This window comes from Dipodomys merriami, unplaced genomic scaffold, assembly GCF_024711535.1.
Source record: "Dipodomys merriami isolate MVZ:Mamm:240054 unplaced genomic scaffold, mDipMer1.0.p SCAF_2, whole genome shotgun sequence".
Classification (NCBI taxonomy): Eukaryota; Metazoa; Chordata; class Mammalia; order Rodentia; family Heteromyidae; genus Dipodomys; species Dipodomys merriami.
In genome coordinates, this window is record NW_027203381.1 from 15,431,010 (window position 1) to 15,458,017 (window position 27,008).

At 37.3% G+C, this 27,008-nt stretch overlaps 1 protein-coding gene across 2 annotated transcripts in view; it reads right to left on the bottom strand.

Annotated features, from left to right (window-relative positions):
- Nucleotides 1-27,008, bottom strand: part of Dcc (DCC netrin 1 receptor) — a 1,013,564-nt gene that overhangs the window by 24,255 nt on the left and 962,301 nt on the right. Inside the window, exons 24-27 of one of the 2 annotated variants that reach the window (XM_070029124.1) lie at nt 26,198-26,424; nt 19,352-19,468; nt 6,751-6,906; nt 462-674 (exon numbers count right to left, since the gene is read on the bottom strand). In XM_070029124.1, coding sequence (XP_069885225.1) covers nt 462-674; nt 6,751-6,906; nt 19,352-19,468; nt 26,198-26,424 — 713 coding nt within the window. Of the gene's footprint in view, nt 1-461; nt 675-6,744; nt 6,907-19,351; nt 19,469-26,197; nt 26,425-27,008 lie in introns of both variants that reach the window. The other variant, XM_070029123.1, reaches the window with a different exon arrangement.

Genomic DNA, 27,008 nt, shown 5'->3' on the forward strand with positions numbered 1-27,008 from the left:
TCAAAAATTAGGAAATTAGACACTGACTCTTCTTTCTGTTCCTAATACCAGAAGTTTTGTTAGTACTAGACATGTTTTTCTTTCTCCTTTAAAATTTAATTTTAGTCTTAGGACTCCATATGGCTAGAAAAGAAAAGCCAGGGAATCCAGAATGTTGCCAACTTTCTCTATTGAGCTCACCTACAACACACACGGAAAGTGATGGATTGACCTCTACAATTCATGGACACCTTTCAAAATGAGTGTCAAGCACCTACAACCATCCACTAATTTCTTTTTTCCCCCTATAGTAGATAATTTAGAGCAGCACAACAAATATCAGTGACAAATGTAAACGTACTGGAAGGTATTTCCCACCCAAAACGGATATGACATTGGATCTCCTCAGATACCTTCACGCACTTTTGAGTAGAGTCATCAAGGATAAGAATGGTTTGAAATGGCAACCGCTGGTACTTTACCTGGTTGAGACAAAAGCGGTGTGTAAGGGACTTTCGGTTCTATTGCACTCATTGGTGGAGGTAGCAAAGGGTTAGCAAAGCTGCGGAGTGGATGAGTTGGTCGAACACAGGCGGTGGGGATGGTTCTGCTTGGTGCCTCCTCACCGTTAGGGTGTTCAGGCTGGGCTTGGGGCAGCATGGGTGTCTGCTGTGTGGCTGGTCCTTCACTCACAGCTGCAACAGAGAAAAGAAACTCAGTTATTCCAGACAAAGCTTACTGTCCCCAGGCCTCCTGAACCAGTTCCGAGAGAAATGACAGGAACTAGCCAATCTCTTAGGCAGGCTATGAACATTGTTATTCCTCTACCATTCTATATTCATGGAACATAGTTAGCACATCCCCCTTTAAACAGGAGAGAAAGGTCTTCCAGGACAGGGATCTATCTTTCAGGAAGGGTAGTAAAATGTATTCAGCATAGACTATATAGCCTGAGTTGTCTGGGCCCTATAATCATAAGTGATGAAGCAGGAAAAAAGAGTTATTTCTCCTTTCATAAGTAGCAATGTCAGTGAAATTCAATGTACCAAACCCGGTTACAGCTGCATTATTATCTACCAGCCAATATGCCAATTTTCCTGTGATTTAAACATGCCATGTCAACTGTCAAACAAATCAGAGTTACAGGGTGCTCAGAGGCATTGCTAATAAAATGATACAAATAATAACCACTATCATTATCTCCCATAACAAAATAGAAGCACATCTAGCTAAAAGTTATACGAGAGAAGACTCTGCTGGAGCAAGTTGCCTGAATACAGAATTATGATTTTTTCCTCTTTCATAGCAAACCTTGTAATTTTCAGGCAGATTATTGTAGTTGAAAAGGCCTCACACAGTCATTTGTGACAGCCTATGGGCATTTGGACAGCTTTCTATAAAGAAATGCATTTTTCCCCCCTCTGGAGTGTACTGTTGAGTACGACTAAAATATTACTCAGGGAATTTCTCTCACTAAGGATGCTGTGGCCCAGTTTTAACTCTTGATTTATATTCAAGGGTTAAAGTGCAAATGAACAGGGCTCCTTAGTAGGTAGAAAGCTTAACCATGTGTATGAGGTTATCTGATGATTTATGTCCTAACAAAGTTTTATTGAGTAGATTAGAAAAAAAAAATGCAATGATAGAAGATAACATCTCACTTCCTAAAGAGGATTTTTTTTTAAATCAGAAAATATTTCCAGATAATGAGTTTGGGAGAACATTTTAAAACAACTTTGTAGGAGGCCCATAAACTCAACAGGAGGTAGAGGTGCTAGAAAGGAAATCTGATAATGGTGAAGGGATTAAGATGAAAGATACAAAAGATCCTGACATTATATTAAAGGTATGCAGAAGTGGAAAGTGTCTTCCAAGGGTATTTGTACTCATTCTTCTTCATGGAGACGGAGTCAGAGGTCCTCTGGATCATGAAGCAACCTCCCGACTCAACGTCTGTCAAAGACAGAGGAAGGAAAATGTAGGGCTGACTGAGAATAAGATATAGCTGTATAGCAATCAGAGACACACACAATAGACAGAGATGTCACAGAAGATTTTTTCAAACAGGGGAAAGTGTGATTAAGACTGCAAACTACAAGAACCTGAAGAGTAACCCTTGCATTTCTGTATCTGGTGTTGTCTGGTAAGATGGTGAAGAATAATATAGATTTACAGACAAAGAAAATTAACAGATTTTAATTTATACTTTTATCTCATGTCAATGAGAGAATGACTCAAGGCCAGGTTCCAAATAAAGACTTGATGACTTAGCCAATTTTTAATATTGGCATCGTTGTGCCTGCCACTGGTCTGAAAGCAATGGCTGAATCCTATACTGAACGAGTTTTTCCTGGAAAGTCAACTTTAATATGGATCATTTTGTCTATAATTATTTCTAAACACGGGCCACAGAGGATACTTATGAATTGTTAGATTGCAGAAAAAATTTAGGAGGCAAAGCCAAGTTCTTTCAGGAAGATCTCTAGAGATAATCCTCTGGATGGAGAAAATTATTCACCACAAAGGGTTTAGAATCTCCTGGAGGAAATTCAATTGCTTTCACTTAACTGAAGATCTCTGTCTGTCTGTCTGTCTGTCTGTCTCTCTCTCTCTCTCTCTCTCTCTCTGTTTTTCTGTGAACTATGAACTCATAAATCAGGTTCCTAAAGCTGTTTATCTCTGGTCCCTTTACATTGTCAGTGAACTGGCTCTTATTAATGGATTCACATCATCAGATTAAAAATATATGAAAAAAATTATGTCCAGGAGACAGACACAGTTTCATAATTTTCTTTAGAAATCTGCCATTGGCAATTCTTTCTATTGGAAAGGGACTTCAATTAATCCAGACTAAATTTTAAAAACCTGTGTTAGCATAAAAGGGACAATAATACATTTGCAATGTCTTACTTTATTCTTTTCTTCTTTCCTTTTGCTTCTGTAGTTTTCAAATGAATGAGATCTATGGTCGCATATTATTGTGATAATGAATTTAATACAATTTACTTGTGCCTTTAGTTTGTATTCTAGTTTGACAGATTTCATATGCCATATCAGCACATGAATTCTGATGAGATCACTAAATTTGTTTGGTCATTCACAATTCTTTCTCTTGCGGCATTACCTCTCATCAGCATCTTTAAAACAACCACAACAATTTACCACTACATGTTCAGTCCTATATTCACAACCTTTCAGCTAAGTACTATGACACCCCCTGGGGTCACTAACTAAGTGGTCAAATCCCTAGGTAGAAGTGGGAAGGCTTATCCTTGAGACTGAACAGACTCCTAATCCATAAGGGAATGGTTTTGTTCTGTTCAACATGAATAAAATGGGCAAGATCTCCACAGAAAATGTATAATTCTCGTATTTCAAATGGAGCAAAATAAATGCTTCTCAAAACTGGATGACATTTAGAGCAGTGAAAATCCTTAAACAAACACAATAGCAACTGTTCCACCAGAGAAATCCTCTCCTTTCAGATGAGCCCATTTGGCTGGTTTGCTCATCAGCTCTAGGACACCTATGTGAAGCAAATTGGCTCAGCAACATGACATTTAGCTTTTCTAAGAGCTCGGAAAGCGAAGACAAGTTCTTTTCACCATGATCGGCAGACTCGCTGCAAATCAGAGTATAGAGAGAGCATCAAAGGCAAAACCCTCATTTTTAAATGATGGAATAGTTGGAATTCATTGTACAAGTGGCATCCAATTACACAGCAGACTGAAATCTCAAGGTACTTTGTAATAATTAATGTCAACACACATAAATAAGAGCTACAGAATAGCTGGGAATAGTATTGCAAAAAAAGGAAATGAGGAATTTTTGTTTCCTCCTAGCTAAAAAGGGTAAATTTGATAGCTATATTATACAACAGTAGCTCTAAGACAAGACTCTGGGATGTGAGCACTTCTAGAAACCCAACACACTCATTTATCTCAGAAGAGCAGTACCATGCAACACTCCTGAGTTAATCTCAGTTCTTAATGTTCCGGGGTTCTTGAAAATACTCTAGTGAACACACCACCACGAAATCCATTGCATGCTTGCTTTTTATCTAGCTCGACTTTCTATTTGATTTCCAATTTGAGGGAGAATTGTGTCAGAACTATGGCATGGATGGATCTGTCAGACCTTCCCTCACCTAAGACAGTGTCAGAACTGAAAGAAAAGGTAGAAATCACCAATTTCGTTATACCACATAGTTGACTCAAAGATGAGGAAATGAAGGCACCCATTTTGTAATGATTTGTGGAATGGAGAGCTCAAGAATGCTTATTTTGAGGGTTTTCAAAGTACAGTCCGTTTTGCTGCTTCCCAGAATTGTAGTTACTCAGTAGGAAGAGAAAAATGTGTGTCCATTGCAATATCACCAAACTCTGCTGTGGGTCAGCAAATGGGTGTAGTGAGAATATACCTAGTGCATCTTCCCTTTTTCTTACAGATGGAGAGCATTTCAGCTTTATTTATGACTTCAGAAAGCAGCAGGTCTTTGGGGCACAAGTTTAGTGATTCATCTCTTCAGGAACTCAAAGATCTTTCAGATAACTTTGGAGGAAACAGACTCTCAACACTTAGCAAAGTCAATTCTTTCTTTTTCTAACTGGGCCTTTCTCTGTTTCTCAAGGTGACTAACTAGACATCTCCACCCAGAGTCATGAAATGTTTTCTGCTTGAGAGAGAACAGTGATGTTTAATGTTCTCCGAGATATATAGAAACCAATAGTGGGCGGCTGGAAGTTAAGTGCTACCAACAGGGAATTAGAGAACATTTTCTTTCCTAGGAGAGAGGGTGCTTATCCATTTCTTTTCAAAGTGATCACTTGAAATGCATATTAGATATTATGTTTTTCTCTTTGCACATGTTCTGTTCAAAAAATACTTGTTGAATGACCAAATATACATATATTTTTAAACATCATATAATATTGGTCAAGAATGTTTATTGCCTTATGATTTTAGATAAAGTTAAATGAAACTAGTAAGTTTTTGATGAGTGCTTTATTTATATAGCATCATATAGTAGCTGTTGCATAACTTATGCTGTATACTATCTATACTGTCACTTTTATTTAATAATCATTACTTAAAAATTATTAAAAGTCAAAGGGTCTACTGAGAGATAATTTTTTTGCTTTAATTAGTTCATTTTCAGAGGCATTTTAAGTTCACAGTAAAACTGTATAGAACATATAGAGTTTTCCACAAAGCTACTCTATTCACAGTTTTTCTGTGATCAAAGTCTTACTCTAGAAGATTATGTGAGAATAAATACATTTTATCCACAGATAAGTTATAAAGTTTATACCAGCCTATTTATTTTTCTTCAAGCTTTGATTTTTGGAATTAGCTCTCCCATCATTCAATAAATAGGACAGTATCACATACTTTGCCAACTCAAAAGTAAAACTAGAAAGTATAAATGAGATATTGGGGCACAGTAAATACATTTTCAGAAGGGAGAAAAGAAAGAAGGACATATAATAAATCAGAACACATAATCTCCAGGTGCTAGTGGTTTACATCGGTAATCCTAGCTAGTGGTAGAGCGCTAGCCTTGAATGAAAAAACTAAGAGACAGTGCCTAGAGGGGGCAGGCAAAGGTAATTTCACATCTACTCTACTGTGTTCCTTTAAAATCATAGAGAGAGAGATAGATAGATGTAATCAAACTAATGTAGCGTGCAATGACCTAATGAAGAGAAGACAAAAATAAAAACACTTCTCTGCAGAAGGGAAGAAGGGACTGGTTGATTCTGAAGTTTTTCACTGGAATCCTTAAGTCTAATGAGAGTTGTTTGAGATTGGATTTTTTTGGTGGTTAGACTTCCCGCACATTTCTCATTTAATACCCTTCAACATGGCGTGGGGGTCTATTTTCCCTTGAGTTTCTGCACACAACTCTATTCTGTGGATACTATCGGCAGTGAGAAAAAGGGAAAATTAATCTAATTCTCCCTGAGCAGATTTTTGATGCCTTTTAATTCCATCCTTTCTATAGCTAGACGATTTATGACTTCCTAGAGCTTCCCCTGTTGAGTTGGAGAAAATACAGCTCATCTCACAAATAGATCTTATTGCTGTTACCATCATATCTATTGCAAAACATTCTCTCTCACAGAAGCTGCTGAGTCACCTATTCTTAACTAAGAGATGAAAGCCATAAAATTGATTTTTAAAAATGCTGTGCTCAAACAGAAAAAAAAAGAAGAAATAAAGCACAAGAGAAATCATCAGGGAGTGTTTAACAGCTTACAGTCTCCCTCCATCTCTGCTTTCTTTCTGATAGCTGAAATACTACTTTGGAACTATTTCTGTCCCGCCCCACAATAGTTAAGTGACAAAATATATTGCTCAAGTAATTAAAGAAAGGCACAGGATTGATCAAATATTGGCTCATTGGGAATCAATGAAAAATATGACAATTTAACCAACAGATTCTGGATAAAGTTCAAGTTAACAGGGCATATGATTTCCAAGCATCTACTATAACATTTTTTTTAGAACAATATGGTCTTTATTGGCCACCAACGTTTCATATTTTCAGAGAAGGATGCTGTGGAAAATCTCCTAGAAAGCAGTCTGAAAGCCCAGCAGCTGAATTCCACAGACAGCGATAGTGGAAAAGAAAATTCTAGTGGCAAGGTCATAGTTCAACATATCTATCCGAAGGCTAAGTAGAGATAAATGTTACAGACTTGACTCTCAAAAATCTTGCTCTTATTCATATATTCTTAGGAAAAGGAAAGGAAAGTGCATTACACTGACTTCTTCCTGCTCCAAAACCTCGGTCCACTGATAGCGTTGGGAACGGTACAGGCCGGAGCGTGAACTGCGGGTGCGGATAGCCACATGTGGGTGATGGGAGGATTCCTGGGTACTGGGCACTTTCTAGGGTTGGCACAGGGATGGCACTCACAACAGCTGCAAAACAAAGGTATTTATTATTATTATTATTATTATTATTATTATTATTATTATTATTATCGTTAGCATTATTGTTACTTTACAGCCTAACCAGCTTGAGAGGAAAGGGCTAAAATTAAAATTACTCACACTCATGTACACCTTTCCTGGTCACGATGCAAGTTCTTAAACATACAACATATATAATTTATTTAGTTAGTTAGTTATTTTTACTTTGGAAATGACAGACCCCTCCTCCAGCATTTCACTTTCAGAACTTCACCCTGGAGGCTAAAGCTTCCAAAGAAATGACTAATCGAGTTACTATAAAGCCCACTCAATATGTTCAGTCTGGCACACTTGCCTTATAAAGAGTTAGAAATGTATTAGAAATGGTTTTAGAAATGTACGGTTGTTCACAAAAGGTGTATGCTGTGTAGAGTGGTCTTAGGAAGTTCTGGGGTTTTTCTTTTTAAATTCTGTAAATGAATGGACCTTGGTTGAGAGACAGCCTGAAAACACAAAAGCAAAGTTATGTCAATACTCAACCTGAGATTTATCTTTAAATAGAAAATCCTTTGATGAGCTAAAATTGTGCAGGCAAGTGACACATTATTTTAAGGGTAACAATGTTTTCTAGGAATACCAACTATTTTTTTGTTACAAGGACTGAAACCCACAGATAAAATCATAGTTTTATCTTCTAGGTTTAGACAGTTTTGTTCAATTCCATTATCCACCAGAAATTCAATTACATTATAATATAAAATATTTATCTCACTGAAGTTAATCATTTCATATCACCTTATAAAATGTTTAGTATTCTCTGTCTCTTATTATCAAATTATGCAACTTAAGCCAGGCTTTGCAACTATTCATTTTGGAGGTATATTCTATAGAATTAATAATATTTCTTTTATACATATAATTTTTCATTTAGTTACATTCTAATAGTACTCACTGGAATTCAGTATACACATACTTGCATATTTAGGAAAGAAAAAATGTTCCTTTACTTATAAAAACCATATTAATTATTTTATTAATAACCTCATTATTCTGGATATAAATTACATTGCACCACTGGTCTAAGTAAGGTCTCTTATTATAATGAGGAGTTATTAAACATTGGTATAGTTTTATATTTGAAAGAATGAATGACAAATTCCTTTCTATAGGAAGTTACTAAAGCTTTCACTTTTAGCAAAGACAATGCAAGACTTCATTTAGTAATGAATACAGAGATTATTAAAAATGGATGAGTGTGATTTCACAGTGTTCTTTTGGCACATGACTTACGAGAAACTGAAGTCATTAGATAATTGCTATAAAAAACTCATTGCTATGATATTCACCCATATATACGTGCAAAGTTCCTCCGTGCTTATATCAATGAAATGAAGGTAGGCAACAATTGGCAGTTGTTCTTGGAAGTTTCTAATTAATGAATCAGAAATTCCTTCATATTTATATAAAGTAATACACAAACTGAATGAACTCCAATATATGGAAGGAGAAGCGTTCCCTTTGTAAAATTAAGTTTTAGTTTTTGATGATCCTGTCTTCTTTACCTTATATATGGTGTATTTATGTGTATATCTTTGTGGGGGGAGGGCACAGAACTGGAGGGAAAGGGTGAAAAGTGCAGCAGTGGAGTTCACTGGACATGGATGAAAGTCAGCTATACAACTTGTGGGTGGAGAAGAGAGGGAGGGACTGGGAGAGATCAAGGGAACAGAAGACACTGCATGAAAAGAAATGTACTCATTCTCTGACTCATGTAATTGTAATCCCTTTGTACATTACCTCTATAATAACAATAAAGAAATTAATTAAAAAACCCATTCACATCATTGAATGATAAAATTCCAATAAAATATTAGCTTTATATTCAAGTGTAAAGAAATACTAATGACAATTTTAACTCAACCCAAGGGAAAACATTAAAAGTCAAAGAATTATAGTCACAGGAAACAAAAACATAACATACAAATTCTGTTTACTTTTTGCTGTAAATAATCAACAAAACCCTCATTTGCATAAGTGGACCATTTCCACACATTTTTCTATGGGATGGGAAGTCGACATTTACTTAGAACATGGATAGTGCAACAGTCATTCTAAGGTAAGTTATACAAAGCATCATCTGGATGGAAACTCAGTGAGAATGGAGTGATCTAAACCTTTATTAAGGAGGAGCTTCCTCATGAGTTTCAAAAAGTGGAGAGGTGGTCAGTGGGAGAACACCAAGGTCCAATGGTTATTGTGTGCCTTGAGATTTACTAAAAAGAACAGTAAATCAGAAAAATCTCTTCTCCCACAGAAATTTAATTTATAACAAAATTTTAAAATCTTAAAATTTAAAATACATATGAGGAAACAGAGATCTTGTAAATTATTTTAGAGGAGACACAAATGAAAACTTGGGAATGATAAATGACATAATGCTTCAATACGAATAAGCCAAAAGGCATAATTATGATAGACAAAGACATGGACATCTCTAGGAAAAAGAACACTAAAAACGACTCTTTTTTTGAAAAAAAAAAAAGAGTGAGGTTAAAGCCAGGTTGTAGGTAAAATGATTACAAATTCCTTAAAGAAAAAGGTTATAATTTGGCTGTCGTTATGCCTTTCATAGTAGTATGTTAGAGATACCTTAATTTTATCCAGTGAGTTAATAACAAGGATTTTCTAAAAGTACTATTTGGAAACATGACATTTTAACTCCTTGGAGACTTTCAGAGTGATTTGATGTATTATTTTGTACCCTGGGGTGTATAGTTATATGGTTATAATAATGATAATAGACTTGAATAACTTGGTTACGACCATGCATAAAATCTATTTTTATACAATCAAATTCCCAGTCTTGGAGACAGTCAATTTAGTTATTATTTCATTCATGTCATTAATCAAATAAGAGCACTGAGTAGCCGTGTGTTGATAGACAAGTGGCAATGTATGTGTCCCTCCACGGACCACTGTTTCTCCTAAGTTATTGTGACAATGATTAGCTAAAAGACAACACCCACAGCCTGCATACATTATACATATTCCTCATCAATATTATAATATTATCATCATAATATAAGCAATATTATTATGAGCCCATCTTTCACAATTGCATTTATAAAAAGTTTCAAAAGTATCTTTTGGTACAGAACCAAATAAATTTGGATGAAGAAACATAAAACAACTTGGCAAGCCACAGAACCTGTAAGTTGGATAACTGGGAGAGTTCAAGAACCTGAATATCCTTTCCAGTTCCAGGTCCTTCATTTGCTGAAGACAGCAACTTTGCTTTCTGATCGTTTTATATTTCACTGCTGACCTGAGTACAAGGGCTTGTAATTAGTAAGAGTTCTTTGAAAAAGAACAAATCCATTATGTTTCTGCACCCTGACAATACTCATTGTCTTATTTCCTTACAAAGAATCATATTCCAAAGCTCTGGTTTTGAGGTATTTTAGTCTATTATTAATTTCTGAAGGGATGGGAAGTTGAAACTTACTTAGAACATAGACATGCAATAGTCATTCTAAAATAAGCTATAGAAATCATTTTTGAAGTATATTTTTGTAATTTTTCCCTAGCTACCAGTGTTTGGAGCCAGAGAAGCAGGTGTGTGCATGTGTACCTGTACACACTCACACACACACTCACACATACATACACATGATTTAAAGTATGCATGACATTACTTTGTTTATGTTAAACAGCTTGGAGAGTGATATCTTCAAACATTTTCTATGAATTTCAGTTCCATGGCCAAATATGACAAGAGATCTTTTCTGACACAGCTTGCTGACAATTGAAATTACAACTGACATTGATGTACAAAGATTTCTCAAACAGAAATTCCCTTGCCAAATTACATTGCTCCCTGAACAGGTCACAGTGGTATTTGAAAACTTTAACAACAGTCTTTAAAATGTTAGCACTAAACGCGACCTACAGGAAATCTCAAGTGAACACTTCTATTATTATTATTTTAAATGCTACAAATGTTAAGAAGTAAAAATCCTCCCTAGATACTTCTCAATATGATACTTGACAAAATGGAGATATGTGTTGCAGAAGACAGGAGATACATGCAAGACGAGTAATTTGTTGAAGTAAAAAGAGTTTATGTGAAATGATTTCCAATTCTGCCTTTCTTTTCCTGTACATAATAACCTGTATATAATCTACAACATCTAGGAATTTAGTGTTTATGGCTCCTGATAAATACCCATGCTCTCTTTGTGTTTTTTTTTCAGGTGTTCTTTGACAAGTGATGTTATGGAATGGCATCAGAGGACCCCTTTCAGAAAAGTATCCACATTCATAAATATGTGCTCTGCAGCTACCTTTAACATGGGGTGGAAAAGCAAGTGCTCAAGGAAATCTGCCAGAGTGCAATGTCTGGTTCTTCATCTGTTAGGGATAATGTCATAGAAAGGTTCTAAGAAAGCCCCTAAAGACCTCACCCATTGTAGGTTATGTTTCTGTAGTATTTCTTCACACATTCTACCAGGGTTGACCTGCTGACTAGTAGAAAGTTGTTTACTTCTGAGGCTGGAAGATTATTAGGTCCTGATCTTTCTGGTTGAAAAAGCCAGGGTGCTTTGCTGTGGAGGAATACTGACCCAGGTGGTCCTCAGTCCAAGAGTGTGTGAGCTCAGAAAGAGGTAAAGACATAGCTAGCTTAGTCAACACAATCCTTCTAACCTACTGATTTTAATAATTACGTTTAGTAACCAATTAATTTTATTTGAAAAGACACTTGTTTATAAAATAAGCAAGAAACAAACTGTTTTCAACTCCAATTAAGTCACAAGTATATACAAAAGCCCATTCTTGTGCACATTCTTGCACTGAACAAAACATTGCATGGTGCGTGTGTGTGTGTGTGTGTGTGTGTGTGTGTGAGAGAGAGACACAGTGGGTTTGCAAAGGTGCATAGAATGCACTGTCTCTTGAACTAATCACAGTTTATAGAAAGGAAAGAAGTATGCCATCACAATTCAATCAATGCTTATTTTAGGAATGCTGTAATTAATATAGAATTTTTAGATTCATCTGTTAGATGATATGAGTTAGAATGCAAATTCAAGTGAGCTTTGAACTCTATATTCCTTGTCTCTCACTGCTTCGGTTAGTGAAAATTTTTATGTTGTTATGCATGGTGCTAGAGCAGTTGATTGCATTTATTGCTCTTAGGAAAGCACCCTTGTTTGGTTATAGGCAGACAGGTAGGTTGTGTGAGGAATGAGTACCTAGTTGAGGTAGTTCATTGAGCTAGGACCACTCTCTACCATGCATTCAAGGATCAAACAAGGATTCTGATTTGAGATTACCTGTCCCAAGGGGCTTGGCTGATCTCCTCATTGTCCAATAGCTCTTCATGTCCATCTATGTCCAAGTAGGCCTTCTAGTAGAATAATACCAACAGCCAACAGAACTCACTTTGAAAATCCGAGTTTACTCATAAGCCTTTATTTCTCCACAGTTTCTTCAACTTACCATTTGTATTCTGTAGACAAGTGACTAAAATAGCTGGTGAAAATGGAGAGACAACTCTCACTGTGAATGTAGGTGTGAGCTCACAATCAGAAAGTAACTCAAAATCTATCACAACATAAAATGGAGGGATTTCTATTGACTGTATATTTTACTAGACTTTTCAGGCTACATTTCCAAGCTTCTTTCTTTTAAATGTGATTTCATATGATGTTTTTCCACCTCTAATATTTACAGGGAAAGTGAACAAAGTAAATGGAATGAACTGTAAATGTATTCTGTTCAACAGGACATTTTATACTCAATGATTGGAGTTTTATGGCTGAGGTGATTTTACAGATCATTTGTTTCTCAGTTCTGATTCCCCTCCTCTACCTCAGAAATTTGTAAAAGAAAATGAGTAAGAAATAGCCATACAGATAGTTATATTCCATTGTGTCATAAAATTCTTGAGATGCAATGTCTCCATGAATTGCTAACTAGGGAATAGCAGTACCTGCCTGTAATGTCAGCTACTCAAGACTAGAGAAAGGAGAATCATGAGTTCAATGCCAGCCTAGTCAAAAGACATTGCAAGATCCTGCCTTTAAAAAAACGCTGAGGGCAGACGGAGCTCAAGTGGTAGGGGATTGTTTGTCTGGCATGTGGAAGTCCCAACTCTCAGTCCCCAGTCGCTGAGGAAGGAGGAAAGGGCCAGGAATACTCTGGAAAGGAAGCTGTTTACTCAAAGTTACCTCACCCCCTTACTTCTTGAGAATAGACCTCATCAAAGATCATCTGAGTTAGAGTTCAGAAGGCCATTTAGAACAACTCTACGGATACACCTAGATCAACTAAGACCTCCACTAGCCCACAGTCCCATATTGCTCATCCTCACAGGTATTATTTGTTATTCCAAAACATGTTCCTTGACTCCTCTCCTGTTCTCAAATCTGTCAGAGGGTCTGGTCACTGGGGAAGGTAGCATATGACCTTTATAAATCCTTTAGGATTTCAGGAAAATCATATCTGATGCTTCTAATTATTTTCTAGTAAATAATTATATCATAGTAAGAAATGTTAATAGAGTAGGAAATATTAAAAATGCTCCTTTATCCACTATATAAGAAGCAACCCGTACCACCATCCTTCATGCATCAGTACTAGATGGGAGAGTCAGGTTATTTGGAGTGTTTGCCAGCTTGTGCTAGTAGCTGGTGAATCTTTCAGGAGGATCAGTCAACTTATCTGGGATGTGTGTTTAGAGGCAGACATATGATCATTGACAGATAGAAGATTTTTCCCTCCCATAACCAAAAAATATGAAAGAGAAGCTATATAGATATGATTAGAAATCTGATATTTTCAGATATATTTCTATTAAACTAAACAGTTGAAAATGGGACTACTCATAAATTTATCTACTGTTCATAATGAAATCACACTCTGGTAAGATGTAGGCCTACAAGTTTTTGAACTATATAAGGGTATGTGAGAGCCTGTCAGTTGCTTAATAGAAAAAAAATGAGTATTTTCTTTATAAAGGTGCTTATGGATTTATTTTAAAATCGACTGTGGTTATATATGGAAGTAATTTCCTTTTGCTAGATATAGTTTTGCCAATGAAGAAGTTGCAGGAAATAAGGAAGAATGTAATATGTAAAAAGTAATTTAAAAGTGTGCATTCTATTATTTTTTTTCATTCCTTAGAGAAGTATAGAATACATATAGAAATTTAAGACTATGCCAAAGATAGTGTTTAATGATTTTCCAAACTAGAATGCTTAGTACTCAGCACCCAGAACTATAGATAGAATATTATTGGCTTTTTGTCATGCAATATTGTATTTCTGAGGCTCTCCATACTGCTTTGTGCCATGTTAGCTTGTTTGTGTTTATGATGGCATGTTATTTATTGCATGGATGCACTACAGTGTATGTATTATGGTAGTAAAAATGTGCTGGGGTGTAACTCAAGGGTAGAGTCCTTGCCTAGCAGGCGCAAGGCCATGGATTCAATACCAAAACCTGAGGAAAGAAAAGAAACCCTCAAATGTGGAGCAAATCCAAAGAAGACATTCTTATAATATATTTACTCATCCTTTCAAGAATGTGATGAATATTTGACAAGCACCAATTATGTGCTAGGCACTGAGCTATACAGTGGGTGAATATGAAGATGAATTAGCTACATTACCTTCCCATCATGTAATAATTTACAATTTGTTAGTGATGGGTAGATTTGGACTTGAATAGCTAAGCATAGAAGGCAATAGTGGATGTAATAAAGGCCGCAAAATGGTATAAACACTGTCATTCATATATGAAAAAGAGAGTCATACTTCCTGGATGGAGTAATTAGAATATAATTTGTCAGAACATCAGTATCTGCCATGGTCTTTGAAAGATGCATTCAAACTTTGTAAGGCTGTGCTGGGTCTCCATTGACTTGGTCCAAAAGGACAGAAGTCAGCAGAGCAAAAGTAAATGAAGAGCAACGTGTTTTTATGGAATGCCAGTTAGGCTGGCTTGGTAAAGGTTGGAGGTGCATAAAATCATTTAGCAATAAGAAACCTGTCTGATAGGCTGCAGAGCCTGAATTATTTTTTTTCTAGGCAGACAATTGGATAAGCAAGTCTTGCAAGAGTATGGAAGATGCAGAAGCTGTAAAGGTCAGTACTGGAGACGTCTTAAGGATTCTTGGTAGAGGTCAAAAAGAAGAGTGGGTAGCTAGGGATGCACAAGATACGGGGACAGAAAACTCAGTGAGATATGAGAAGTTGTGAATGAAGTCATTTTATGTGAGATAGTAAGTTCCCATAAAGATTCAGCAATGCAGCTCTTTTGAAGAAGAAAGCCATTATCTCAAGAAAGTAACTAGATGTTAACAGAAGAGACAGTGAACAGTATCATTCTGTGTAGCCAATCCTATGAAAGAAAAGGAGAATTACAGCTAAGAGAATAATGATAAAGAGCACAGAATCATTCATTCATTCTGGTGGTACTGAGGCTTGAACTAAGAGCCTTACACTTGCCAAGTAGTTTCTGCATCATTGAGTCATGATGCCAGCTTTTCCCTGCTGTGGTTATTTCGAGCTAAGGTTTCTCTTTTCTCTCAGGCCCATCCCTGGATCACATTATTCCTATTTTACCTGCCCATAACTGAGATGACAGGTATGTACCACTGGGCTCACCTTTTCTCTGTTGAGATAGAGTCTTGGGAGCTTTTTTCGCTCAGGCTGGTCTGCAACTACAATCCATGCAATCTGAGTCCTGTGAGTATCTAAGAATCCAGGCCTGACTTGCCATGCCTAGGAGCACTGAATTCTGAAACCAGTTTCTTCAATGTGCAGTGTGATGGTCCCATTTACCAGGTGTGTGACTAAAGCTAGTTACTCAGTCTTTCCAGGCCTCAGTTCTCGCATCAGTAAATCAGGTGTAATAATAGTATTTACTCCACGAGGTAAAAACAGTTGGCATTCATTGAACAAGACATGCATGCCCCTGTGGAGATGTGACAGGGAGTAATCTGAAACTGAACTATTCATTCGTCTGACTGAGTGCCAATTATATACTGGGTACTGTTGGAAGAATTGGGGATATGAAGTGATTAAAACCAGGAAAATTCTTGCCCTCATAGACCTTATGCAAAGAAAAATATAAACACAAAAAATGCAAGTAGGATAGTGACAGATATTCACAAAGATGAATGAAGCAGAACAAGAAGGGTAAAACCAAAGATGTCTTGCTCGCACCTGTAATTCCAGCACTCAGTAGGCTGAAGCAGGATTGTGAACTTGAGACCAGCCTCAGGTACAGGCCAAATTTTACTATAGAGCTAGACTCTGTAGTATCAAAACAGCAAACACATACATAGAGAGAGTGGGAGGAGGGACAGAGGGAGGAAGAAGAAGGAATTGGTAAAGGGAAAAGGAGGAAAGGAAGGGTGTTGTTTACATTTTGAAATCAGGAAGCACAGGATTTAATGAAAAGTGAATGTGAGATGTGAGGAAATTAGAATACTGAAGAATAGAACTAGAGCTCTGGTGAGAGTAAAGAAGAAAATAGACAATGACCAGGTTTGGAGGTAGGGAGAAGGAATTACAGGAAATCAAGATTACTGATGTGCATAGCTGTCTGCCATGTGGAGGAACCGAAGAGACAGTTGCTAAGGAAGCTGAGTGGATTCTGGGAATGGATGAGATGGCATTGGCAAACCATAAGAATGTACATAGCAGAAAGGCCATTGGTACTAGAAAGCAGAAGCCTAAGCCTTGGGTCATTCTGATTATTACATATCACAAAGAGAGAAATAAGGAAATTGATGCTGATGGTGGGGCAGCTGGTAAAGAGGGAGAAAATTAGTTGCATTTTGAATATTATGCACCAGTGAAAATACTTCAGGAGAAAGTGCCATAAGACTTGAAGACATGGGGATATTGGTAGCCTTGATAATCATGGGTCTTTTCAGATGAGAGTGACTGTGACAACCCTAAGGAAACTAATAAAAATCCTGCAACCCACAGAAAGTAGAAAGTATAGGCAACTTGTTTCTTTTGTGGTAAAATGAGGGAGTGAGTTGTAGCTGGGGAGAGAAGTAGACTCCAATGCATCTTTGTTTTTTTTTTCCAAAGTTTTAAATTCCACTTGGTTTTTATTTATACATGGCTTAATTCTACATGGTCTTTATTTCTGGCTGGAGAAATAAGTAACATAAAACATCTCTATTTTAAAGTGTACTGAGATCTCTCTTAAGGCTTATATGATAGATTACTGGGTTATTCTTTTTTTTTGGGGGGGGGATCCATCGTGGGGCCTGAACTCTGGGCCTGGGCACTGTCCCACAGCTCTTCAGCTCAAGGCTAGCGCTCTACCACTTGAGCCACAGCGTCACTTCCGGCTTTTTTCTTTTTGCCTATGTGGTGCTGAGGAATCGAACCCAGGGCCTCAGGCATGCAAGGCAAGCGCTCTACCACTGGGCCAACTTCCCAGCCCCTGGGTTATTCTTGAATCAAACAAATCATAAACAGAATCAAATGATAAAATGCACATTTACTATATGCCCACAGTCTTATAATACAATGCTATCCATATCAGCCATTTACTCTCTCACTAATTATGATTTTCTTTAAAAATCCTCTGAAATACCATGTTTTAGAAAAAAATCCTCCCAAGTCAGATGGGTGCATGTGTTAGTGCTGGAAAACAGCAGCTCTGAGGTTCAAGTTACTTGAGCAGATGAAAAATTGCATTGTTACAGAAACATGTACATATGAAAAATGACCCTGGCCTTAGCCTGAGTATGTTGAATACTTATAAGCAAGTGAAGGTATGTTCATTTGTGATATTACTTGTGTATAACACAGATAGACACATAACTTTTGAAGCACTGAAACCAAAGTGGCACGTTTTAAAATAAGAGTTAGGACATGGTATGAGTGCTTGCTGTTGCAGTTCAGTGATCAAGTAAGAAAGAACTTGAGTACAGGCAGAGGGTTAATTACAGGTGAATCCATAAGAGAGTGACAAGGGCTGGCCATCCTATCCTCAGGGGGGAGCTTGAGCGGTCCACCAGATTTTTATGCTATTTTCTGAGTGATTTTCTTTTCTTGGTAAGGCAAGGAGAAAGACCATTAATCAAGAGGAGTAAAGAGTAGAAGTAATGAAATGTGAAAAGTCAGAAAAAAAATAAAATATTTATGCTATAAAATGAAACTCTGGGCACTACTGAAAAAACATCTATTTCCATATAGATAGATGCCAATCTAGGACTATACCGAAGGCAGGCCAAGTGTTGTTGTTTTTTTCTCTAGACACACTGTAGGAATTAGTGGACTTACTAATTCAACCATGATTGGATTTTTTTTCAGATGAGGAAGGTGTAGAAGGATGACCAAAGGAGATTAGACAGATGATAATAAATAATTACAGAGTTGGAGTTTGAAAGGACATGAGGATATGAAAGATATGGACCAGAGAGCGAAGGTAGCAGTTAATGAATTGGTAGTCTAGCTCTAGAGGGGTTGAAGAACTGTTGGCAAAGGGGCAATAAAATACATGAGCAGAAGCTAATAATGAGGTGACACTTGGTACCAGTTTGGTTTGACATGGAACTGACAAATTGAAGAGGGAAGGGGCCAATATCAGTGCAGGTGAAATTAGGGAACTAACAGTTCAGAGTATGAGATGGATTATCTTCAGGAGGGGTGTAATTACCAAGATTAATGGTGGAGGTAATTGGGAAGGAAGTGATCCCCAGATGCTAATATCTCCTATGAATGTGGGAGGGAGACAGAAACCTTCAATAAAGAGGAGCTCGCAAGGGAATGGTAGACAATCTTTGCTTCCATAGAGCTAGACTACTTAAGTATTAAAATTGGAACCATCAAGAAAAGACAAAATAATTAGTATTATCTATTTTTAGAATTATTTATACATTATGATGTGATTTTTATAAATTTATATTTTAAATTATACTTTGAATAAAATTATCACTCAGAATTGTTAGCAAGTCTTTAAAAATCATTTATAAATGATGAAAAGATCAATAATGTCAGTGGGCCTTTGGCTCTTTCTACCTAAATTCAACCAAAGGCTTTCTTAACTATGTACCATCTGTTTGCTAGCAGACTATGTAATTGGATAAAAGTATAATTATGGAGTAAGTATTATGACTTCCAATTACAAATGATATGGCTCCCGTTACTTTTCATTACTTTGCTTTGCCTGGAAAGTTCAGAAAAAGATTCTAATTATTTCTGATAATTCAATACAATTCAATACAAAAGCAACACATGGAAAGCATTTGGCTTTTTCACAGAGGCCCCGGCTCCCCAGCTTTACATACCAGGATTGCTGGACTGGGCCTCCATGGGCCCTGGCTTTACAAACCAGGATTGCTGGACTGGGCCTCCATGGGACCCGGCTTTACGTACCAGGATTGCTGGACTGGGCCTCCATGGGACCCAGCTTTACGTACCAGGATTGCTGGACTGGGCCTCCATGGGAATCATGAGCTTGGTCCGTGTCGCCCGGCGAGCAGCCAGCGACCTCTCCAGGGTGGACATAGAGCTCCCCGCTTCCTCCGTGTCTTGACCTGAAAACCAAAAACACTCTTAATAATACAACATCTTTAAAGATGCAACACTTCCAGGATTTCTAGTCAAGCATGACAATGTCTTTCTAGTCCACAGATTTAAAAAAAAAAGATAGCATATACTTCCTTCCAGACAACAAATCTTCATTGTTCAAAACAATTAATAAAAATAACTGTTAGCCAGAAAGAACTAGGATAAGTTTATTACTTTCATTCTCATATTTTTGCATTTATATATATTTTATTTTTTTCAAAAAGCATACATACTATTTGTAATCTGCTGAAAAATACCATGTCAATAAATATTAGTCTTTTCACAGCTAAATAATATTCAAGTGTGTTAATTTACTAAAATCTATACAACTGATATTTTCAGCTCAAAGACATTTAATCTTCCTGAAAATAAAAAAGAATTATGAAGGGGGACAACATTAATGAAGATGCACTGTACACATAAACTAACATGTTGAAATGAAATCACTGCACACCAATCTACTTAAAGATAATGAAAAATAAAAAACTCCACCAGAAATAAAATACTACACTTAAGTCTTGATAAAAAAAATAATGAGAATGATGCAATAAGATTTAGAAAATTTGATAAAATGTGTTAAGAGAAAAGCTAAATTCTCCTTTATACTCATTTCAGTAATACACATACAAAATGGCATTACACATACATGTGTTTGCCTCTATCTATGTATATGCAGTGTGTCAAATGCATGTATACATAACATACATAAGAAGGAAAATACGTAGCATCCATAGGAAGGTGACAAAACTAGTCAATATCACTTTTCTTTCTAGAAATATCCAGCAAAAATAAACCTCAAGAGTGAAGAGATAATCAAGTGACTTCCTAATAAAAGAAATGAAAAGAGGTTTGTCTTAAGATCAGTCCTTCAAAAACAGCTACTAGAATGCCTATTTTTCTAAACAGGTAGGAAAGAATAAAAAACAAGAATCTTGGAAAACTAGAAATAATGAGTAAAAGAAGTAAAAGAAAGTAATTAACTACACTAGTCTTTCCTTTTGTTCAATATTTAAAATTATATTTGACAGCAGAAGTAGTAGTTAGAACACTGATATCGTTCTTCACAATAAGAAAGAGAGAGAGAGAGAGAATGAGAGGGAGAGAGAAAAAGTGTGATGGATAAAGGAGAGAAAGGGAGAAGGGAGAGAGGAGGGCAGAAGGAAGAAAACAAGGAATCAATGAAGGAAGGAGGGAGAGAAGGAAAAAAGTAATTCCAGACCAAACTCTGGTGAAATAGTTTTCTAATATACTATTTCATATCAGGCCTTGTGTACACACACTTCCTTTTCTATTTGCATCTGATTGTCCATTATGTTTTGTTCTCAAAATAGATTGTCTACTGAAAACTTGTACATGATTTTTTAAAAAATTCTGTTATTATTTTGAAGCATAAACATTTTTGCAATATGTTCACTTCCTATTACTGTAACAATTAACTGAGACAATCAACTTGTGAGGGGAAAGTTTTATCTGGGCTCAATGTTAGAGGTTTTGGTTCGTGCTTGATTGGCCCTATTGCTTTGGGCCTGTGAAGAAGAAAAACATCATGATGGAACCACGTGATGGAGAAAAACATTTAATGTATAGATAGTAAGTAAAAGAGTGAGAAAGGGACTGGAGATAAAAAAATCCCTTTCAAGAACATCCCTCCGGTCACCTACAGACCTCTCTTCTAAGCCCCATTTCCTGAAGGCTCCACTCTTCCCAGCAGCATAATATTCAGAGAGCTCAGGCTTTATGCACAGACAGCATTTATCCAAACCACAGCAAGGAGGAATGTTTTCTAATTTTTCTCTTAAAGAGAGCCTCTGACATTATTCCCTATTGGTCCAAATAGGGCTTGGAAATCCAAATAGGGCTTAGTAAGTATACAGTTAATTCAAAATAACTCATAAAATAGTTAAGAATTCCACAAGCCCATTATATGTTGTGCAATCTTTTAAAAGATACTATTTGTGAAAACTGATCAGCTTTTTTAAAAAAAAACTCAAATGTCTCCAAATGCCGTAACATTGCAATTTAATTTACTTGCTCATGCTTCTAAAATTAAAGAAAGGCACCAAAGCGGAGCTGATCATTTTGTTTCTGTGGTGTGTGTGAGTGTGTGTGTGTGTGTGTGTGTGTGTGTGTGTGTGTGTGTGTGTGTGTGTGTCCTTGTGCTTTTTTTGTTGCACTTTTCTTTCTTTTTCATTTTGTTGTAAAGCTGATGTAAGAGGGGCTATAGTTACATAAGTCAGGTATTGAGTGCATTTCTTTTTGAACAGTATCACTCTAATCCTTATGCTTGAGTGCTCTATAAGTTCAACCATGTTTTATTATGTTTTATTCTTTTTAAGATTGATTCATGTGCTTTTTGTTGTTGTTCCAGGGGTGGTCTCAGACCAAGATCTTCCTACTTCTGCCTTCTGAATAGCTGCGGTTGCAGGTGTAAGCCACTTTAACTGACCCCATGAGTTTTTTTCCCACTAGAACTTTATTTCCAGAAAGAAAATTCTATTTATAAGTCCTGGGCATCAAACAGACGTGAACTCTTGCCTTTCTCTATTATGTATTTTTAAATGAAGGGCAGAATATTGAAACTCACTTTGTGTGTAGAAGGTATATCATAAAGAGATTATTTTTATCATCTTAGATCTTTGTTATTTTAGTAGGCTGCTATTTTACAGTGGTTAGGAAATAGAATAGATTTAATTTAAGCAGCTAATATTCTTCAGGTAAGAAGGAAGAAAGAAGTGCATAAAATCAAAAAATAAATTCTACTTGAAAATTATTTTTTGTCTATTCAACCACTCCACAGATAAATTATTGTTTCATAGCAAAAAACTAACTGTGAAACTCAGGGGAGGTTATTTAATTATCTTAACTTTGGTTGCCTCAATGATTTTATGATGATATCAACACACATCCCAAAGTATTTTGTAGGGATTAAATAAGATAATGCATGAAAATACGAACACAGAGCTTAAGGACTATATTCTTTCTTTATGCAATTTTGGTCTGTTTGAACATCCATCATTCTGGTAAAATTATTCATTCATGTTAAGTTTTATTCTCTTAAGCAACACGGAGAAAACTAAATGCAATGGAACTTACAAGTGTGGGTCACTTCCCTTTGTATTACAAAATAAGTAACTAGATCCTAAACAGCAAAGAAACCACTGCAAGTATCCCCTGATTGTAAAGAAAACAGCTATCATGTGGCATTAAGCCTGTCAGTAATTATTGAGAGATATTCAATCTAGTTTGACTGCCCCACAGATCATCTCAGTATGTCAAAGGGTTAACATGCATGGATGAACGTTGTGTACTAGAAGCAACTGGGAGGCCTTCTGAGTGCTGAGAGGCACCTTCCTTGAACTGGGAGGCAGGGCTGCTCTCCTGTCCTTGGCATCAAGCATATAGCTACTGGAAGAATCACTCAGGAAGTGCAGAGACGTTCCTGAAAAAGGGCTTTTTCTTTCCTCTCCTTACAGCAGTGGAAGCCTTTCTAGGCAACCAGCTGGTTGGTCTACTCTGTATCTGTTGAAACAGAGGACAACGGAAGAGAAGAGAGCAAGGCCAGGAAAAGCCAATGCCTGAGGATAAGATCTACTACAGAGGCCTGACAAGACCATTTCTTGCTGTGTGTCAAGTTGGCATGTGGAAAGTTGGTAAAGCTTGGTTCTCTGGTTGGAATTTACTCAAGTGCTGAAAACTGCCCAGAAGACCTCCATATTTGACAGGAAGAGCTGAACCTGGTGGTACCAGCCCTCCTCGGCTGACGTCTCTCACAGAGGAAATGAGCAGTCAATCACCCGGGACCATGTCAAAAACTCACTCTTGTCCCATTCTGTAGGCTGTTTCTTCTCTTTGGTCATTGTCTACTTTGTTCTGCTTTATGAAATTCCATGTGCTCATTTTTGCTATTATTTCCTAAACTGTTTAGAACGTTATTTTCCCTGTTTTCTTCTAGTAGCTTCCAACTTTCAGGACTTGGAGTCTTTGATTGATTTGAATTGACTTTAGTACAAGGTAGGAGAAACGGATCGAGTTTCCACTTCTGCATGTGAACAGACAGCTTTTCAAGGTGTACTCCCTGGGAGAGACTGTCTTCTCTTCAAAGTAGGTTTTGAAAATTCATGTGTCTGTCATAGAGTCAGTGAACTGTTGGGTCCTCCGTTTTATCCTACTGGGCTACTATGTGTCTGCTTTTGTGCCAGTATCATGCTGTTTTTATTACTGTTACTCTGTAATAGAATATGAGATCTAGAGTTGTGATACCTTCATCATAACCCTCAAAACTACACTGACATTCCATCCCATCTCAGAATGTCTAACAATGAGAAAACAAACAACCATCATGCTGGCAATTATAGAAAATAGAAGGAACCTTCATACACTATTTCTAGAGTTGTCAGCACAGCCACTAGGAAAATCATTCCAGTGGTTCCTCAAAAACTCAAACCAGAACTCTGATATGATCTAGCTAAATCACCACTGGGTGTCTAAGTAATCCAAAGGAGTCCGAGTCATCATGTCCTAGAGATAGCTGCTCATTCTTGTGCATTGCACCACTACTTGCATAGACAAGGTATGGAATCAGTCCAGATGTCCACAAACCACAAACTGATTAATGCATAAAGCAGCTGTGTATCATACACACAACAGGGGTTTCATTTAGCCATAACAAAGAAAACTATGTAAGTTGCAGGAAGGTCAACGGAGCTGGAGATCATCATGTAAAGTAGAATAAGGAAGATGCAAAAAGACAAATATTTCACATTTGCTCTTATTCACAGGATGTAGATATGAAAGGGGGGAGGGACATGAAGGTCAAAAAGGAAGCTTTGGGGAAGAGGAAGGGTCCTATGGGAGGTGAGGGAACCTAACGGGGAGGTGAATATGATGAAAGGGTGCCGAATGTCAGGAAACTTATGAAAGCAGGCCTATACAAGGGTGGAATAAAAAGAGAATTCATATTGCACTACATAAGAGACCCCAAATTTGAATTCTGTGCAGTGAGTAGCTCATGTGTCCCGAAAAGCAGCGAAGAACTTTTAGAGTCCTTTTGTCCCTCCCTCTTCTCCTCTTCATAAACTCCCTCTTCTTTTGTATATACAGGAAGAGTAGAGAGGTGTGGTGTGCAGGTTTGGATCTTACTTGTTGCCCAAAGGTCATGTTAAAGGCAAGGGCATCAGCCTGTGGTAGAACCTTTAGAAGGTGTGCCCTTAATTGGAGAAAGCTGGGACGTTGGGGGTGTGACCTTGAGTGGAACGTTGGTACTCAGACCCTTTCTGTCTCTGTCTCCCTCTCCTTCTCTTTTTCTCTCTATCTGTATATTTCTCTCTATTCACAGGTCACCATGTAATCCTTTCTCCCTCTCCCTCTTTCCCTCTCTCCCTCTCTCTTTTTCTCTGTCTCTCTCTCTCTCTCTGATTACAGATCACTATGGGATGGACATACCTTCTTACCCATATACTCCTGCAGTCACAGACTAGGCTGCCTTAGGTACAAAGCAACAGGTTACTATTGACTGAAAGTGTAAACCAAAAGGAGAAAAAGAAGCCTTTTGCTTCTCTTAGGCCCATTATCTTAGCTATTATGTCATGATGATAGAAAGCTGATTAGGTTATGAAGGAAAGCTGTGCACATGTTCCTGAAACTACACCACTGCACTCTATCTGAAGGTAAAGAAAGATGTAAAGAACAACTTGTATAATCCAGTCTCCAAATCCAAAGGTCTAGCCAGCCATGATCAAGCAGAATCTTTCATTTAAAATATCAGATTATAGTTTTCAACAGAACTAGACTTCCCTTTACATACCACAAATGACAAAAGGAAAGTTAAAATCGGCTTGAGCTCTCATCTAATGGCTAGAAAAGAACTTTTAGTCTATGGTTAATATCCATATTTGAAATCCTTCTTCATGGAACTCTGAGATGGAAAAGTTCAGTAAACAAGTTCTACATTCAAATAACAGACATCTTTACTTCTAAAAACCAGCAGCTGTTCATTCTGTATTCACTATGTGAGAAGACCAAGGAAGTTTTGCATAAGCATTTGGTAAACATTCTTCTTCCCATAAGCACTCAGATAATATAATAAGCCAGACAAAATAAAGTATCTTCTGAAGTCTTTACAGATTTCTTAGCGATTCCTGGATACCTATAGTTACTGTGCACCAGTTCATTAAAAGATAAGCCTTTTCCCTCTTCAGATTCCTTTCAGATTTTATCTAACTAATGGTCACATAATGTGATTATCTGGAGATGAGAGTTGATCTCCATGGTAACAAAGGCCAAAACACTAATACTAAGAGAGTGACCTGATTAGATGATTATATATATTTTTAACATGAGGGATTGACAACAAATTTAGACTCTACACAGAATAGGAACTAAAAATACTGATGTGAAGTTTTCAACTTTATTGCCTTGATAAAACTTTGGTTCAAGATTTAAGAAAAAAAAAATCCTTTGGTCTTGGCTTTTCCCATCAAGAGTTATTAAAGTTATACAAGGCAGGTAGTGTGATGATGGAAGGAACTCATTCATCAATCAAATTTATATCACAATATTTTAATTATTGATAAACGACCCCTCCCCCAGTGACATGCAAATCGACGGGGAGATACCTCCTCCAAGAAGAAGAAAATTACCTGTGAGATCCAGAATGGCCTCTACGGCCCAGATGCCAGTGAGAAGGGAATGATTACCTGAGTGAGAGGTGCTTTTGCTTCCGAGTTGGGCCTCTGATTGGCTGTGGCTGACTGGAGTGAGATCTTGGCAGCTCTGGATGGGGGAGTCCCTCCCTGCGGGGTCAGTGCCTGATGGCTTCTCAATATTTTTCATTTCCATTTCTTCATGATGGATCCAAAGATCAGGGGGGCGGAGGTCCTTCTGGCTGCCCTTCCTTTTGCCAGCACTGTGGGTGGCCCGTTTCCTAAGGAACAAAGTGAGGAGGGAAACGTTTGTGTCTCTATTCCATAGTTCTGCCTCTGCTCGGTCAATTCAACTTGCACACAAGGAAGGACACAAAAAGGACTCCCCGAAGGAACCTTGTGAAACCCTAAACATTGGCGGACTCCTCTTGGCTGCCTTTTCTCTTCTCCCCTGGCTCTTCCCTCCATATTCTAGGAGAATCCCCAGGGCCTGGCTGTCTGCCAGAAAGCTCCTTACTCCAGCTTCGTGGGCTGGAGATTCATGCACAAGGTGACAATAGGTTGGAGGGAGCCATATGCCAATCTTTGCAGAGAGGCATAAGGTACCTGGCTGCAACATCTGTTTAGGAGATAAATGAAGGAGTAGCTTTCAGAAGGCAGATCGAAATGAAAAGGCCAGAATCTGTGCCAACAGCTAGGCTCGGGGCTTAGAAGAAAGTCTATATCTCAGCTGTATAATTTAATGTGCAACTGGGAAGCTTGTTATTTGAAAACAAAAGGCCACATGAGGACATTCTTCAGCAAATAGAACCCTTGTGCCTTCGAGTCACCGGATGTCTGGATTCAAACACAATGGCAGTCATCC